This window comes from Saimiri boliviensis, chromosome 15, assembly GCF_048565385.1.
Source record: "Saimiri boliviensis isolate mSaiBol1 chromosome 15, mSaiBol1.pri, whole genome shotgun sequence".
NCBI classification, from domain to species: domain Eukaryota; kingdom Metazoa; phylum Chordata; class Mammalia; order Primates; family Cebidae; genus Saimiri; species Saimiri boliviensis.
In genome coordinates, this window is record NC_133463.1 from 28272389 (window position 1) to 28290858 (window position 18470).

Genomic DNA, 18470 nt, shown 5'->3' on the forward strand with positions numbered 1-18470 from the left:
TCAAGATTCCCAATTTTATGCAAATGTTTCACTTCTACTTTGGAGAGAATCCAAAGGCTTCCCCTTTCCCCTTTATCTGCTAAAATATAAACCTTATTTAACCACTAATCCCCACCCCCATCATCACATACCTCTAAAGAAACCCTCAAGTTAGATTTTGCTTATTATTGTGGCTCTGTTTTGACTCCTTACTATCTTGAAAGCTCAGCTATGTATTTGTAATTTGTTTGTTACATTTATTGTTTGCTGTTTAATTAGCACTGTTAAGAGGTTTTAAAAATATTTAGACCACTATAATGCAACTTTTTGTATAACTGGTTCAAGTATATATTTTACACATTAATTTTTTTCCTGAAGAATATATTTTTCATGCTATAGCAGAATGTGTACTCATTAGTAAGAATTGTCCAGCTGAATGAAAGCCATTAAGATCACTGCTATTATACTGATACTATACTGTTATGTGATTGCTTGTACAATAAAGAAGTGTTTTATGTCATTTTAAGAAGAAAAAATTAGAATATTTCCCTGTTAGGACACCTGTTTAAGGAGTAGTCTATCTCATTAAACAGGTGTCCTAACTGAGAAATATTCTAATTTTATATTCTATACATTTTTAGACTATAGAAATGGTTTCATATTCTAAAGTATTTGTCATTTGTTAAACTAATGACAAGTTAGTATCACAAACGATAAATACTTTCTAAAATGTTTCTACAGATATACTTAATTCAGTCAATAACTGAGTATTTAGAAAATTCTTTAAGGTAGTAGATATTGCAAGTATCTACTAGTAGATAATGCAGAATCTCTGATCTCAGACTGTTTGAGCACAAGCCAGTCTTAGCAGTGGAGTAGGATTTCCTAATAATGTTTTCAAATATTTGTATTCCATGTGGATTTTATGATTCATAAACTGGATTATCATCAGTACTCTGTTTTGCATTCCTGGCACATGATGACCACTGATTGAAAATGCTATTGTATTCCTTACTGGAATTGGCTGCTTTCTACAGTGGGGAAGCATCTGTTCTGCAGATCTTTTTATATAAAGTATCAACATGTTTTTCTTTTGTGAGAAATAACAGAGTATATGTAAGTGAAATATAACTTTGAAATAACATAAATGTTTCATTATAAAAATATAAAAAGTATCAAAGAAATTGTAATACTAATAGAAAATATCAAGAAGAAGTTAAGAATTTTTAAAAGTAGTTATAAGTGAGTTTTCTAATTTTGTATAACTAGTTATCATTCCATCTGTACTTTATTAATTTCTGTTTTTGTGTCACCCTCTCATTAGTGAATTGAGTGTTCATGCTATTTTTATTGCTTTTTTTACTGTCAATTTGTAAATTAGATTAGCATTCTTTAGCAAATTGACTACGTAAGTAAAAATAATATGCAGTAAGATCAGTCCCTTCCAAACTTAATTCAGTGTTTTTATAATTTTATCTAAGCCAATTGTGTGAATGCAGAGGTGCAGGCTTTATTGTCTCCTTGTAGATTCAACTATAATATAGAATATAGGGAGGCTAAGGACTATTTTATACTAATCAGATGTTATGTTCCTTGTTAAGTTTAATAGTCACCTACTCTAACATTGAGCACATAATTGGAAGTAAATCACTCCTCAGTAAATGCAAAATAACGGAAATCATAACAAACAGTCTGTCAGACCATAGTGCAATCAAATTGGAGCTCAGAATTAAGAAACTAACTCAGAACCGCACAACTTCGTGGACAGTGAACAGCTGGCTCCTGAATGTTGACTAGATAAACAATGGAATGAAGGCAGAAATAGAGATGTTCTTTGAAACCAGAGAGAATGAAGGCACAACGTACCAGAATCTCTGGGACACATTTAAAGCAGTATCTAGAGGGAAATTTATAGCAATAAATGTCCACCAGAGAAGTGAGGAAAGATCTAAAATCGATAACCCTATCATCAAAATTGAAAGAACTAGAGGAGCAAGATCAAAAAAACTAAAAAACTAGCAGAAGACAAATAACTAAGATCAGAAGAGAAGTGAAGGAGATAGACACACACAAAATCCTTCAAAAAATCAATAAATCCAGGTTTATTGAGCTGGTTTTTGGAAAAGGTCAACAAAACAGACTACTAGGCAGATTAATAAAAAAGAAAAGGGAGAAGAATCAAATAGATGCAATAAAAAACGATAAAGGGATATCACCACTGACTCTACAGAAATACAAACTACAGTCAGAGATTACTACAAACAACTCTATGCAAATAAACCAGCAAACCTGGGAGAAATGGGTAAATTCCTGGACACTTGCACCCTCCCAAGCCTAAACCAGAAAGAAGTTGAAACCTTGAACAGACAAATAACAGGGGCTGAAGTTGAGGCAGCAATTAATAGCCTACCAACCAAAAAAAGTCCAGGTCCAGATGGGTTCACAGCCAAATTCTACCAGACGTACAAAGAGGAGCTGGTACCATTCCTTCTGAAACTATTCCAAACAATACTAAAAGAGGGAATCCTTCCCAAATCATTTTATGAGACCAACATCATCCTGATACCAAAACCCGGCAGTGACTCAACAAAAAAAGAAAACTTCACGCCATATCCATGATGAATATAGATGCAAAAATCTTCAGTAAAATACTGGCAAGCCGATTGCAACAGCACATCAAAAAGCTTATCCATCACGATCAAGTAGGCTTCATCCCGGGGATACAAGGCTGGTTCAACATACACAAGTCTATAAATGTAATTCACCACATAAACAGAACCAAAAACAAAAAGCACATGATTATCTCAATTGATGCAGAGGCCTTTGACAAAATTCAACAGCCCTTTATGCTAAAAACTCTCAATAAACTAGGTATTGAAGGAATATATCTCAAAATAATACAAGCTATTTATGACAGACCTACAGCCAATATCATATCTAAAGGGCAAAAACTGGAAGCATTCCCTTTGAAGTCTGGCACTAGACAAGGATGACCTCTATCACCACTCCTATTCAAAATAGTATTGGAAGTTCTAGCCAGAGGAATTAGGCAAGAAAAAAAATAAAGGGTATTCAATTAGGAAAAGAGGAAGTCAAATTGTCTCTATTTGCAGATGACATGATTGAATATTTAGAAAACCCTATTATCTCAGCCCAAAATCTTCTTAAAGTGATAAGCAACTTCAGCAAAGTCTTTAGGATACAAAACCAATGTGCAGAAATCACAAGCATTTCTGCACACCAATAACAGACTAACAGAGAGCCAAATCATGAGTGAACTCCCATTCACAATTGCTACAAAGAGAATAAAATACCTGGGAATACAATTAACAAAGGATGTAAAGGACCTCTTCAAGGAGAACTACAAACCACTGCTCAAGGAAATAAGAGAGAACACAAACAAATGGAGAAACATTCCATGCTCATGGTTAAGAAGAATCAATGTCATGAAAATGGCCATACTGCCCAAAGCAGTTTAAAGATTCAACGCTATCCCCATCAAGCTACCAATGACCTTCTTCAAAGAGCTGGAAAAAACCACCTTAAACTTCATATAGAACCAAAAGAGAGCCCATGTAGCCAAGACAATCCTAAACAAAAAGAACAAAGCCAGAGGCATCATGCTACCTGATTTCAAACTATACTACAAAGCTACAGTAATTAAAACAGCATGGCACTGGTACCAAAACAGAGATATAGACCAGAGGATTAGAACAGAGGCCTTGGAGGCAGTGCCACACATCTACAACCTTCTGAGTCTTTGACAAACCTGACAAAAACAAGCAACAGTGAAAGGATTCCCTGTTTAATAAATTATGTTGGGAAAACTGGCTAGCAGTGTGCAGAAAGCAGAAACTGGACCCTTTCCTGACACCTTACACTAAAATTAACCCCAGATGGATTAAAGACTTGAACATAAGACCTAACACCATAAAAACCCTAGAAGAAAACCTAGGCAAAACCATTCCAGACATAGGCATGGGCAAGGACTTCATGACTAAAACGCCAAAAGCATTGGCATAAAAAGCCAAAATAGACAAATGGGATCTAATGAAACTCCAGAGCTTCTGTACAGCAAAAGAAACAATCATTAGAGTGAACTGGCAACCAACAGAGTGGGAAAAAATTTTTGCAATCTACCCACCTGACAAAGGGCTAACATCCAGAATCTACAAAGAACTAAAACTGATTTACAAGAAAAACAACAACAACAACAACAACAACAAAAAACATCCAAAATTGGGAGAAGGATATGAACAGACAGTTTTCAAAAGAAGACATCCATGAGGACAACAAACATGAAAAAAGCTCATCATCACTGGTCTTTAAAGAAATGCAAATCAAAACCACATTGCGATACCATCTCATGCCAGTTAGAATGGCAGTCATTAAAAAATCTGGAGACAACACATGCTTGAGAGGATGTGGAGAAATAGGAACACTTTTACACTGTTGGTGGGAGTGTAAATTAGTTCAACCATTGTGGAAGACAGTGTGGCACTTCCTCAAGGATCTAGAAATAGAAATTTCATTTGACACAGCAATCCTATTATTGGATATATATCCAAAAGATTACAAATTGTTCTATTTTAAAGACACATGCACACATATGTTCATTGCAGCACTGTTTACAATAGCAAAGACTTGGAACCAACCCAAATGCCTATCGACGATAGGCTGGACAAGGAAAATGTGGCACATATACACCATGGAATACTATGCAGCCATACAAAAGATCAGTTTGTGTCCTTTGTAGGGACATGGATACATCTGGAAACCATCATTCTCAGCAAAGTGACACAAGAACAGAAAAACAAACACCGCATGTTCTCACTCATAGGCAGGTGTTGAACAATGAGAACACATGGACACAGGGAGGGGAGCATCACACACTGGGGTCTGTTGGGTGGTGGCAAGAGACGGACAGCATGGGGTTGGGGAGGTTGGGAAGGGGTAACACGGGGAGAAATGACAGATATAGGTGATGGGGAGATGGAGGCAGCAAACCACATTGCCATGTACATACCTGTGCAACAGTTCCGCGTGATCTGCACACGTATCCCAGAACCTAAAGTACAATTAAAAAAAAAAAAAGTTTAATGGTCACAGCATTAATTCTTATAAGGATAAGAGACAAATGACTCACACATATAAAAATAGATTTAGTGTTTTGGGAATATAAGCTGGTTGTAACCATGAGAAAATAAGATATTCAATCAGCAGATTTGAAAAAGAAGCTGATAGAAAATCAGGTTTTTCCTCATCCTTAGGGGAGCCCACCAGAAAGAAGGAATCCCAACTGTCTTTTTAAATTAGCTTTTTGATCAAGTGAAAATCAGTCAGTTTATGATTATGTCATTTTCTTCATCTCTTTACTTCGCAAAATGAAACGTGCCCTGGCAAACCTGTAGTATAAGTTAAATGGGGCTCGAGAAATGCTGTAGATAGTTTAAAAGCCTTACATAATTAGAAGGTAGGACTTAGGCTTTAGAATCAGATAGACCTGGCTAGAATTCTTGCTTCTCCACTTATTTGTTGTATGACATTGGGCAAGTATGAAACCCATATGAGCCACAGATTCCTTTGCCTAAGAGGGATAATAACACCTCTGAGAGTTAATAAGATAGTTTTCTTAAAAAAAAATTTTGAGATGGAGTCTCACTCCATTGCCCGGGCTGGGGTGCAGTAGTGCAATCTTTGTTCACTGCAACCTCCTCCGCCTCCCAGGTTCAAGTGTTTCTCCTGCCTCAGCCTCCCAAATAGCTGGGATTACAGGCAAGTGCCACCATGCCCAGCTAATTTTTTGTATTTTTAGTAGATACAGGGTTTCACTACGTTGGCCAGGCTGATCTTGAACTCCTGACCTCAGGTGATGCACCCACTTTGGCCTTCCAAAGTGTTGAGATTAAAGGCATGAGCCACCATTCATGCCTAGCCAATAAGAGAATTAAGACCTTAGCATAGTACTTTCAACTCATTGATAAGTACTTTTTCATTATTAAATCAATGATCAGCTGAATAACTCTAGTTAATAGCATTATTTCCTGTCGCAAAGTATAATATCTTCAGTAGCCATTCTGTGTTTTATAATAACGTTACGTTACTAGAACCTCATAACATTGTCCTTCGTCTGTATTTTGGCATTACCTCATAATGAGGGATTTAACATTCATTCAATAAATTACATGATAAAACAATGCTTTGTACCAGACATCAGGAATACAACTGTAAACAAGATCTGGCTACTGCCCTTGTAGATTTGAGAATCTAATGAGGGATTTTGACAAGGGAAGTGGATAGACAATTACACTACTGTAAAATCAGCATATGCACAGAGTGCTATGGGATTACAGAGGCATGACACCTAATTCGATCTTGGGGTGTCTGAGCTGAGAAGGAATGTGTCTGAGTGTAGTTCTAATGTAAAAAGTTGTTGTAAAACATGCCACCCAAATGTATATATCTGTGTTAAATATATAGTCTACTCATCCTTTAAGACCTAACTCAAGTTCAGCCTCCTCTGTGAGATCTTCACTTTTTAAAGGCAGTGTTAGAGGCTGTACTCTTGGTATTCCCATTTTACTGTCAATACTTTTCTTATAGCAGTTAATAGATTGTCTTGTATCTTATTGTTCACATGTTAGTAGATTTCCCCTAGATCTCAAACTCCCTAAAAACCAAAATGGAATGAAACTATCTTAATTCATCTTTGTATCTCCAATGTCTGGTCTACTACTTTATGTACAGTAAATGCTTGCTGGATGATTAATAAGTGAAAATATAAATTGGTTTATTCATTAAATAAATACCAAGTACTACTGTATGCTAGGTGTTTTAATAACAAGGATTCAGAAGTTAAAAAAATTAAGTCTCTTGCCTTCATCACATTTACATTCTAGTGGTAGAGAAGACCAGGTATAGACTGTGAAGAATACGGAAGAATAGAAAATGATGGAGGGTTTAGTTTAGATTCGTGGTCAGAAAAAGCTTCACTGAGGAGTTCACAGCTAAGTAGAGACCTGAGTTAGATAAATGATCAAACTGGTTTATGGATGAGCATTCCAGTCCAGGAGATCAGCCAGTTTAAAGGCTCAAAAGGAAGAACATGCTTAGAATGCTCAACAAACAGCAAAGGAGGTCAGCCTGGCTAGAGCTTGGGAGGAAGAAGGAATGTGATGGGAGATGGGATTGGCAGATATTACTAGGCCAGATCACATTTGGCCATGATAAAAGTTTTGGATCTTATCCTAAGTGTGATAAAAGGCCAAATGCAGAGTTCTTAGCAAGAGAGTAACATGATGTGATTTGTCTTCTGAAGGGATCAGTCTGCCTATGTGAGAGACTAAAAGGGGCAAAAATGGAAACAGTGAGAACAGTCAGGAGGCTGTTTTCATGCACCGAGTAGGAGAAGATGGTGGCTTGGACTGGAAGGGACCGAATAATTTGTATGGGACTCTTTGGGAATAGGAGGTGGTGATACAAGCTTTTAAAATTGTAAGCTTGCACCTCAAACTTAAGCATTCAGGTAGATAAAAATGTAAATGTAATTTAGATACATGTATATAGTAGAATAATGGGCTAAGAAATAAACGAACTTCTTTCTTAGTCCCAGCTTTGCTTTTAAGTAGGTGTGTGACCTTAGAGAAGTGTTGAAAATAGATGCTCGGTGCTGCAAAGAAAAATCAGCACTGAGACAAAGGATCTTTCAGCAATGCAATTTTTAATTCCTGAACTGCAGGAAGAGTACTGTCACTAGCCATCTTGCCATGAGAGTACAAAGAACAGAGGGAATACATACAAATTTATTCCTTACGCATTTGGGGTTGTCCTTACTGCTGTGTCTCATCTCCGCTGGCTGGAGCCAGACCTCACAATCTGAACTAAAACCCAATTGGCTAACAACTTAAAACTTTCCTAAACAGGTAAAAGCAATGGAGACCTGGGCATGCCTGTGAGCATGTCCAGCACAGATATCTTAGTTAAAGTACAAGGACATAGAATGTACTACATGCCTGTAAGCACAGCATATCGAATAGGTACATAGGATAGGGCTTAACAAAGTTATTAGCGTACTTAGGATTTAACAAGAAAGGAAACTTTAAAAAGGAACTTTTCTACTTCCTACATTTTCTACTTCTTGGCTACATCTCTTATTTTCTATGGACCTCAGTGTTTTCAGATATAAAATGAAGGTTTAAATTTGTTTCTCTCTAACTGTAAAGGTCCCTGATTTTATAATTCCATGAAAAAGTGAGTATGTCTTCAACGTGTCAAGCTAAATAACAAAGACTCTCTAAAAGAAAGTAACATTTATTTTATAATAGTGCATTGCAGTGGGAGTATAGGTGCTATAGTAAATGGTGTGCATATTCAGGGGGATAAGGGAAGACAAAGGTTTTTAAATGAAAAATGGGGAGAATTGCATAATTGTTTTGAAATATTTATCTTTGGCTACAAGGTCAGTAACAAGGGTGTGCCAGTCTGTGGTTGGATAGGCAGTTGCTAGGTAGATGTCCTCACAGTATTTTTCATGTAAGATTGCAATGGCTTTTGTGCAAGCTTGTGGTTTTGGCAGTCTTTTGTGATAGCTTTTGCTTTCAGGCATTTATGCATGAGGACCATCTGTTTATGGCCTTCCCTTGCGCCGTTCGTCAGGGTTGGTTTTTGTTTTTCTGTTGTTTTAAGCAAAAATGACCTCATCTTGATTCTGACAACTTTCGCAAATGCTTACTTTATTTTGAGTAGTGAATGAAACACTTTTGTGGATTCAGAGGTACTCTAACATTCTTCTCCATAAGGTACTTACATTATAAAATATTTTACAAAACAATTGCTTGCAATATGAGATCATAAATTGAACACAAAAGTGTATAATGCAGATTGTGAATTTCGTGGAAGCTTAGAAAAGAGAATAATTAACAAAGACTGATTTCGCCATGGAAGTAGTAGATTCTTGACCTGAAACTAGGTAGGATTTAGTTAAATGGATAGAGGGGAAGGGTATTCTGGATAGAGAATAAGACATGTACAGAAAGGAAGTATTTAATGAGCATAATAACATCATATGGAGTTGTGGCAAAGAGAGATTCAGTTAAAGTCAGCCTGCCTGTATTGGAGATTATATGAACAATGGGAAAATAGGATTGGCCCATAGAGGACATAGAAATTTAGGCAGAAATGTTTACTTAATAAAGGCGAGAACTGGGAGCCATTGTAGTTTCTTCAGTAGAGTATTATGTTAGAAGTAGTGTTTAAGAAAGGTTGGTATTAGTGCCATGTACTTTGAGGAAGGTATGAAACTACCTTGTTTTAGGTAGCATGCAGCCATTTTGCATACCTTTTTATTTAATCATTCATCTTTGGATCGTTTAAATAGCTTGCCAAGGATCCTATGCCTCGTAAGTGCTTTGAGCCAGGATTTGAACTGATGTCTGTCTGACTCTAGAAACTTAGATGGGAGAGTCCTCAATCAGGAAGCATTAGCTACAGTAACCCACCTATGAGGTAGTGAGGATCATATACCCAGTAGCAGTGGGAATAGAAAAGAAGAGGTGGAGCTAAGAGATAAATTTTTAAAGAATTAGTTGACTGATATATATGTGTGTGTATATATGTGTGTGTGTGTGTGTGTGTGTGTGTATGTGTGTGTGTGTGTGTGTGTGCGTGTATGGAATGAAAGAGAATAAATGTAAGAAGATATTGAAGTTTATTTAGCAAGTGAAGATTAGGATTTGTGGTGGTTGTTGGGGATGGAGACAGATAGGAGGGACTGGAGAGATAAATGAAATAATATCGGATTTGGGAGTGTCAAATTTTAGACATCATTAAGCATTTACATAATAAGTCAAGACATAGGAAGATTTCAGGATTTGAGATTCCTGAACTTACTAGATATTTGAAGTCATTAGAATGAAGAGGCTTCTAAAAGAGAAAGGATCATGAAAGAATTGCAAAGGACTTTGAGACATAATGCTAAGCTTAACCTGTAGGTTTAGGAAGAGGAAATGTATCAAACAGCTACCCAACTATTGTTATATCATACTACCTAAGTTGCTGAGACTCAGCATTGATGTTCTTAGATTTGCATTTTGACCTCTGTCAGAACTAGATTTTGCTTATATGTTTCCACTAAAAATGGAATAAGTATAAATGAATTTCAGTACATGATCAAGTTTTTCTAAACAGCAGAACCTTTGGTTCTTTCTTTCTCCCTCCCCCTCCCCCTCCCGCTCCCCTTTTGAAATGGGGTCTTGCTCTGTCACCCAAGCTGGAGGGCAGTGGAGCCATCATAGCTCACTGCAGCCTCAAACTCTTGAACTCAAGCAAACCTCCAGCCTCAGCCCATCAAGCAGCTAGGACTACAGGCACAAGCCACCATGTTCAACTAATTTTAAAATTTTTTGTAGAGACAGGGTCTCGCTGTATTGCCAAACTCCTGCCCTCAAGAGATCCTTCTGCCCTGACCTCCCAAAGCACTGGGATTATCAGCCGGTCTTTCAAGCAGGATTTGTTAATTTATTTTTATGAACCTATTCTGGTATATCTTTTGGAGAATGTTCTAAAGAGCACTTTTAATTTGTACTTATATTACTGACTTGGTTCTTCTGTGAAACATTTGAAAGCTGGGATTTGACAACAGAAGCACAGGCAACAAAGGAAAAAATTGATAAATCAGACTTCATCAAAATTTAAATCTTAAACCAAAAGACGCTATTAACAAAGTAAAAAGCACACGTTATGGGAGAAAATATTTGCAAATTATATATCTGATAAGGAATTAATATCCAGAATGCGTAATAACTCAACAACAAAAAAATGAAACAACCCATTTTAAAATGGGTAAATGGATATTTTTCCAAAGAAAACATGCAAATGGCTTATAAGCATGTGAAACAATTGCTCAACATCACTAATCATTAGGGAAATGCAAATCAAACTACAGTGTGATAACACTTCATGTTCATTAGGATAGCTGTTATTTTTTAAAAATGGAAAATAAGTGTTGCCAAGGATGTGGAGAAATTGGAATCCTGTGTATTGCTGGTGAGAATGTAAAATTACATAGCCACTGTGGAAAACAGTTTGGGCACTCAAAAAATTAAATATGAAGTTACCATGTGATCCAGCAATTGCTGGCTATATACCCAACCAAACTGAAAGCAGGAATTCAAACAGATACTTGTAGGTAAATGTTCACATTAGCACTATTCACAGTAGCCAAAGGTGTCAACAGTCCAAATGGCCATCAAAAGATAAATAGGGAGACAAAAATGTATTCCATACAATGGAATATCATTCAGCCTTAAAAAGGAGTGAATTTCACCACATACCATAACATGGAAGAACCTTGCATATATTATGCTCAGTGAAGTATATTGTATGATTTCACTTACATGAAGTATGTAGAATAGGCAAATTTATAAGTACAATAGTAAGTAAAATCACATTTCTCTTTCTCTTCTTATCCTGCTCCTATCCTAGTCCTGTGTGGTTAGTGTCAAAGTCTAAGCAAGTAAGTAAGTACTATTGTACTTATGAGTTTGCCTATTCTAGATACCTCACGTAAGTACAATAGAAGTTGCCAGGGCTGAGGAAAGAGGGAATGAAGAGTTCTGTAAATGTATAATGGTGGTGGTTGCACAACATTGTGAATGTACTTAATGCTACAGAACTATACACTTAAAAATGGTAAAAATGGTAAATTTTATGTATATGCTTATATGTATATGTATTTGTATATTTTGCGATAATTTAAAAGAAAAAGCTAATGGCTGTTGTACAAAGTTATAGACATCATTATGCCCATTATAATACAAAGTGTCAATGTGTTCTATCTTAAAGATGCTCTCTTTTATATATTTAGTTATTTTGTTACCATATTCTTTGTCATGCATTTGTTGATAGTTTACCTATCTTGATCCTTATGTTAAGGGCAACTAGCAGCCTTCTACTTTATCAGTTTCTGTTGCTTGATCTTTAATTACCGAAAGCTTTAGGTTATTTCAGATAATTTTGGCTCTTAAAATAATATTTGTGTGTACGTTCTCATATTAAAATCAGTGGTAATCATAGTATTTTTATAAGTATTAAAACTATAATATATTCATTCTCTTGTTAAGAATTAAAAAATCCATCTGTCATAGAAAAGTCTTCCCTCATTGCAGTATTTTGCTTGCAGGATGAAGATGAGCTGGATTCCCACACCATGGTAAAGACTAGTGCGGAGAGTGTGGGCACCATGCGGGCCACAAGCACAATGAGTGAAGGGGCCCAGACCATGATTGAACATAACAGCACCATGCTGGAATCCGACTTGGGGACCATGGTGATAAACAGTGAGGATGAGGAAGAAGAAGATGGAACTATGAAAAGTATGTGGCTTTTTTTACATCAAATATTAGTTTTGTAATTTGAAAAGATACGTCTATAGAAACCAGTCTAGTTCTGTGTTACTTTTTATAGCCAATTGTGTAAAATTTTGTTTCTTAGATTTATGTAACAGTAAAAAAGAGTATGGCACAAGTCACTTTTTAAAAATTTTATTGTAATGTAGCAGAAAGCAACACATCTTGCACTTAGAGTTATGGAACTTTTTTCTGTTGAAGATTGCTAACCCAGAACTTAATTTGCAAAGTATTTTAGAGAGAAAAAGATAGTGTTCCTAACATTTACTTTCTCAAAAAAGTAAACCTAAAATTATCTTCCAATAAATTCAACAGACTATTATTTTATGTTGTCCAAAGTATTAGCTAAGCTACAAAGAGCAGTGTGAGCTATGGGAAGAAATTAGGTGGGAAAATAAACACTAGAAAGAAGGATTACGAGACAGGTATGCTCACACAGAATATTCAGTTCCACAAATACTTACTGCTGCCTGTCATATGCAAGGCGCAGTGCTGAGGTGCCGCAGTGGCTAAAATGATGATCAAACATTCTCTCTGACTTCTTGCTTACAGAGTGATGATGGTAAGTATGTTTTCACAGACTAGCATTTCTCTTTTTTAAAAACAGTTTTTAAAGATTCTGCAGTTAACAGTGTAGGACATTGTGATTTCACAGTGATAGGCAAAAAAACCCCAAACTTTCTCTTAGCACCAGCTGACCTTTCTCTTCCCATCCTGCTCTTACCCTAGTCCTGTGTGGTTAGTGTCTAAGCAAGTACTAGGCTGCTTTCCACCAAACGTTGCCTCTTAATGGCAGAAAAGCAGAATTAAATGACTTCTAGCATTGTAGAATCTAGAAAGTTGTAAATATTCAAGTGATTTGCTGGTACTGCAAAATGGATACCAGAATTTTCTCTCAGATATTTCCATTTCCTTTTTGGCCACCTTTTCTTTTTGCTACTCCCCATAGCTTCAAGTCACATGGCTCAGTGCTGCTGCTTTCTTCTTATTTCCTAGTACTGTGTAGCCCATAGGGTTGCATATGTGCTTTGGATAGAGAAGGTCACGAAGCACAAAACGCAAACAGATTGCTATATTGCCATAATCCTGTGGGTGGAGTATGAATTTTCTATCTCCTGCCACTGGTGGGTCTTCTGAACCTTTTTCCTGGAAAGCAGCCTAAATCTTGGATTTCCTGAAATTCCCAGCTGGCCATTTGATTAGAGTAGGTGTTCAGTATCCATAACATGCCTCCACTGCAGAGGATGGTTTTGTGGCCTCCAGAACCAGCTAGTGTGGGTACAAGTAGATCACAAAGACTCTGTGGTAAAACAATTAACACATTTTTCATCCACATGCAATATCAATTTTCCATAAGCTGATACAACTTTTTAACTCAAATTTTATGATTCTTAACAGATCAATTAGATCATTGAGTGTTTTGTTGTATCTTTAGGAAGTTACTGAGCACTAAAAGTTGTATAAACAACTTTTCATGCAGTCATATAGTTGAACATCAGCATATATATAGCAGTTAAGAAAAATGAGTCTTTATAGAATCTAATTCATTTAGATTGCAGTGTGTTATATTCCAAGGAAGAGAGAGCAGTGATGGTGTTTCAGATATCAAACTTTAAAATTACATCACAGATTTCTACACATTTTGTGTAGTAACTTTTTTGTTTGACATCCACAAAAATTGATGTTACAATTTTGTTATAACAAATTATATAGGTATGACTTTCTGTTACAGAGAACTCATTTTGAAGTTAAGCAGATAGTGTTTTATATAGCTGCAGTTGTTTTATGGGACTCAAGAAGTTTTAAATCCCATGAGCCAACTTTCTGTGTATTTCGTTTCTGCAAGTAGACATCATTCTGTAATGTGGGACTTCAGTGTTTCCAAAATCTAATCAAGTGATGTTAGTGTAACCCCTAGGGATTGTCATATTGTAGTATAGCAGTAGTAAAGAATGTGAAAAAGTTATTGAAGGAAGACTTACTTTTCCTGAAACCACATAATTATTGTAGTTTTGCTTTTCTCATGATCTAAATCTTCTTTAAAACTTCTTAAATTAGTTGGTATGAGGTCTCAGCTTATGTTACATCAGTCAAAGCCACATTTGCTAATATGTCTTTAGCATTTTTGTTCCATAATAAGATTATAGCAGTATATTATTTTTGGTTTTCTCAAATCTCTACACTATTTACTGAAGATTTTGATTTTCATCTCCTTTTCCATTGGAGTTTCAGGTGAGTTGCCTGATTTAACATTCTTGTCAGTTTAAATTATGTTTACACTTTCTTTTTTTAGAACTTTAACCATGAAGCTAGAAATTATGGGCCTATTTTTCTTACCTCTAGGAAGGAAAATTAGCTACAGACCTTTTGAAGGGAAGCGGAGAAAAATGACAAAAAATATTTTAAAGTTGGATCTGCTTTTTAAAAAATGGATGTGGATCCTATGGGCATGTTCCAAGAATAACTTTCTAAACCTGTTTTTAGCAATGATGACATTACTTTTACCTTCTTGCTCTCAGTCTTCCTATTCAGATATCTCTAAGGCCTCCTCATGGGGAGTGTCCAGGCTTCAGCTGTGTAACCAAGATCCTTCACAGTCTGGCAGTAGCCAGTATGTACATGTGGATCTCTACTTCTTCCTTATGGATTATGCTTTATCCATACTTGTCTGTGCCAGTTGGAATTCTGAATGGTTGACACTGGGTATAAGTAGGTTGGTTGTCATTTAAGAAAATCTGCTTTTAGGACTTCTTATCCTGGAGTAGATTAGGACCAGGTCAAGAATCTGTTGTCATCGAATTTATGGGGTATGAGGGATTATTTAATAATGGATGACCCTGAGAGAGTAGTAGCTTCAGCAAAGACAAAACAGGCTGTTTAGTTTGTTCAGCTCAGATCTACTCAGTTAGCTCTGTCTTTATGGAGGAACTTTCTGGTCCTATAGAGCTGTGGTTAGATTGGTAGCACTAGTTGCCCTGAAGGGAAACTATATCTTATGGGTATCTGAGGAAGAGCCATACTTTCCAGCCAGGTTTTTATTTTTCATGTGTGTATCTTGTTTCCCCAGATAAGTTACGAGGTTTGTCCTAGTCAGAATGCTATATAAATCTCATCTGCCATGTAATAGTAGATGTTCTTGGAATATTGGTTCCATGAATGAATACTAATTATAGTAGAGTCAGAGTCAAGCTGTGTGTGTGTGTGTGTGTGTGTGTGTGTGTGTGTGTGTGTGTGTGTTATAGTAGAATTAAAGATACTTAGCTACGTAGTTCTGGGACCTAAGTGAACTTTCAGGTAAGCCTACTGCCTTAGTAAGCTACTTTGTTTTCAAGTGTTCTACCAACCCTACTTCTCTTTTCACAGACCCTCTGAAAATGTGTTTCTTAAGATACCCATGCAGTGAAATTCTTCGATAAATATAGATAATATATAATAATCAGAAGTATTTGGGAAATGCATATTTATCCTAGAGATAAATTATTAGAGAACTACATTATATATTATTAACTTACTAATACAAGGAGTACAGTAAGGAAGCAGTTTAAAAATTACATTACCTAAGCTTTCCTTAACTTATTTGACCATGAAAAGCTTTTAATGAGGAACATATCAGTGATTAACATCCTGTGTAATAAGTGTCTGAGAAACGCATTTTGGGAAATGCTATCACGAGAGCCTTCTAGTTCCCTAGCCCTAATTCCTAGACTGCTTTTTTTTTATTAGCACACCCTCCCTTCAGGTCTATATCCAGCTTAGAGGCTGTATTTCATTGCTTCTGTCACTCTCTTATATTCTTAAGTCATCTGCCCTCATGTCTTACCCTTCTACCTTTTCTGAAAAACTTTGATATGGATCAGTCTATGTGTTCATCTTCTCTGCATCTTTACCCTGGCTATTGAGTGTTGCTGGAGATAGTCTTCCTGCACAGATAAGGGTTACCAGATCAGGACCTTCTGCCCCAGTTGGGCCCTCAGAACTTTCCTGGAGGCCTGTGTTTCTCTGTTCAGTGATTTCTCATTTTACAGACTGGCTAGTTTAGATCTTCACTAAATCTCTTATTACTACCTCCCATCTCAGTTTTAGTAGATGATCTTGCTCCTGACTTTATGGAAAAAAATGAAATGTGATCTGGCAAGGACCTATAGAAGCTGTATAGGTGTTTTAAATGTGGACTTTGGAATAAGGTTGAAAAATTGAGTCATTCTTAATTTCCATTTTTTCCTTCACCCTTCGTGGAGTAACATCTCATCTCATCAGTTCTTTCCCCTAAATATATCTATCCTCTTCTCATGATCTCCACTTGGATTTCTTTAGTATAAGTCCTCATAGTTTCTCACTTGTAAGGCTTCTAAACAGCCTCTGCCTCCACTCTTAGAGGCTGTATTTCATTGCTTCTGCCACTGTCTTATATTCTTAACTCCTCTGCCCTAATGTCTTGTCTTTTCTGCTTCTCCTGGAAAACTTTGATGTAGTTCTCTACCCACCATTCAGATTTCAGTACATCTCTCTTCTGCTTATGGCCTCCCATTGACTACCAATTGCTCATAGGCTAAAGCTGAATACTAGTTAAGAAGCAGTGTGTGTTCTGATTCCTACTTACCTTTCAATTCCTCTTCATCCTTCTTCCAGCTTACTAACTCTTACAGACATTTTTTTCTTTTTCTTTTTCTTTTTTACCACTGGGCATTTGCAATGCCCAAATCCTCCTGTGGGATTACCTTTTCTTTCACCAAATCACATTCATCCACTCAGGCTCCGTTAAGAGGTTGCTTCCTCTATCAACTCTAGGTTAGGAATAAGTACCCCTCTAATAGGCTCCCATCTTGCCCCAAACTTACACTCTTGCAGCGCTTGCTTATTTAAAGTGTCTACTTTTGTTTATTCCCCACTGTATTTCTGATACCTAACACAGTACCTAGCACTTGGTAAGAGTTCATGAAATGGTTTCTGAACAAATGATGTGATACAGTGAAAAGAGCATGAGATGTAAAGCCAAATCATTTACTAATTGTGTTACTTAATTCTGTCTGAATGTCATTTATGTATATTTGTCTCTCTGTTATGTGTATGTGTGCAGGTCTGTATATTAGGTAAGCTCAAAATGCACCTGGCAGTATTTTAAATATAGTTGATCATCAGTAAAAGATAATATCCATCTGTCTACCCTATTCTTTTGTCCTTCCAAAAACTTGATAAGATGGAGCGTCTGGGAAGCCCCAGGCATTGCCAGCTCTGCTTCTCATGCAGTGAGAAAGGCCTTATCTTCCTGGGACTGGAGATGCTGAGCTGTCAGGCAGCTCTGTTCTTCCCACGGCAAATTCTTGCCTCTGCCTTACCCTGCCTCCTCCAAGACCTTGCTCTATCTTTCTTTTTTTTTTTTTTTATTGCATTTTATGTTTTGGGGTACATGTGAAGAACATGCAAAATTGTTGCATAGGTACAAACATGGCAGTGTGATTTGCTGCTGCCTTCCTCCCCTTCATCTATATCTGACATTTCTCCCCATGCTATCTCTCCCCACCTCCCCACCCCCGTCCCTCCCCCATTTCCCCCCAACAGCCCCCAGTGTGTAGTGCTCCCCTCCCTGTGTCCATGTGTTCTCATTGTTCAACACCCGCCTATGAGTGAGAATATGCGGTGTTTGATTTTCTGCTCTTGTGTCAGTTTGCTGAGAATGATGGTTTCCAGGTTCATCCATGTCCCTACAAAGGACACGAACTCATCATTTTTCATGGCTGCATAATATTCCATGGTGTATATGTACCACATTTTCCCTGTCCAGTCTATCATCGATGGGCATTTGGGTTGGTTCCAGGTCTTTGCTATTGTAAACAGTGCTGCTATGAACATTTGTGTGCATGTGTCCTTACAGTAGAATGATTTATAATCCTTTGGATATATACCCAGTAATGGGATTGCTGGGTCAAATGGAATTTCTATTTCTAGGTCCTTAAGGAATCGCCACACTGTCTTCCACAATGGTTGAATTAATTTACACTCCCACCAACAGTGTAAAAGTGTTCCTATTTCTCCACATCCTCTCCAGCATCTGTTGTCTCCAGATTTTTTAATGATCGCCATTCTAAC

At 36.8% G+C, this 18470-nt stretch overlaps 1 protein-coding gene across 2 annotated transcripts in view; it reads left to right on the forward strand.

Moving 5' to 3' along the window:
- STK3 (serine/threonine kinase 3) overlaps nt 1–18470 on the forward strand; it is a 352673-nt gene that overhangs the window by 240936 nt on the left and 93267 nt on the right. For both annotated transcript variants that reach the window (XM_039464621.2, XM_074386819.1), the window contains one exon: nt 12158–12350. In XM_039464621.2, coding sequence (XP_039320555.1) covers nt 12158–12350 — 193 coding nt within the window. The remainder of the gene's footprint in view (nt 1–12157; nt 12351–18470) is intronic.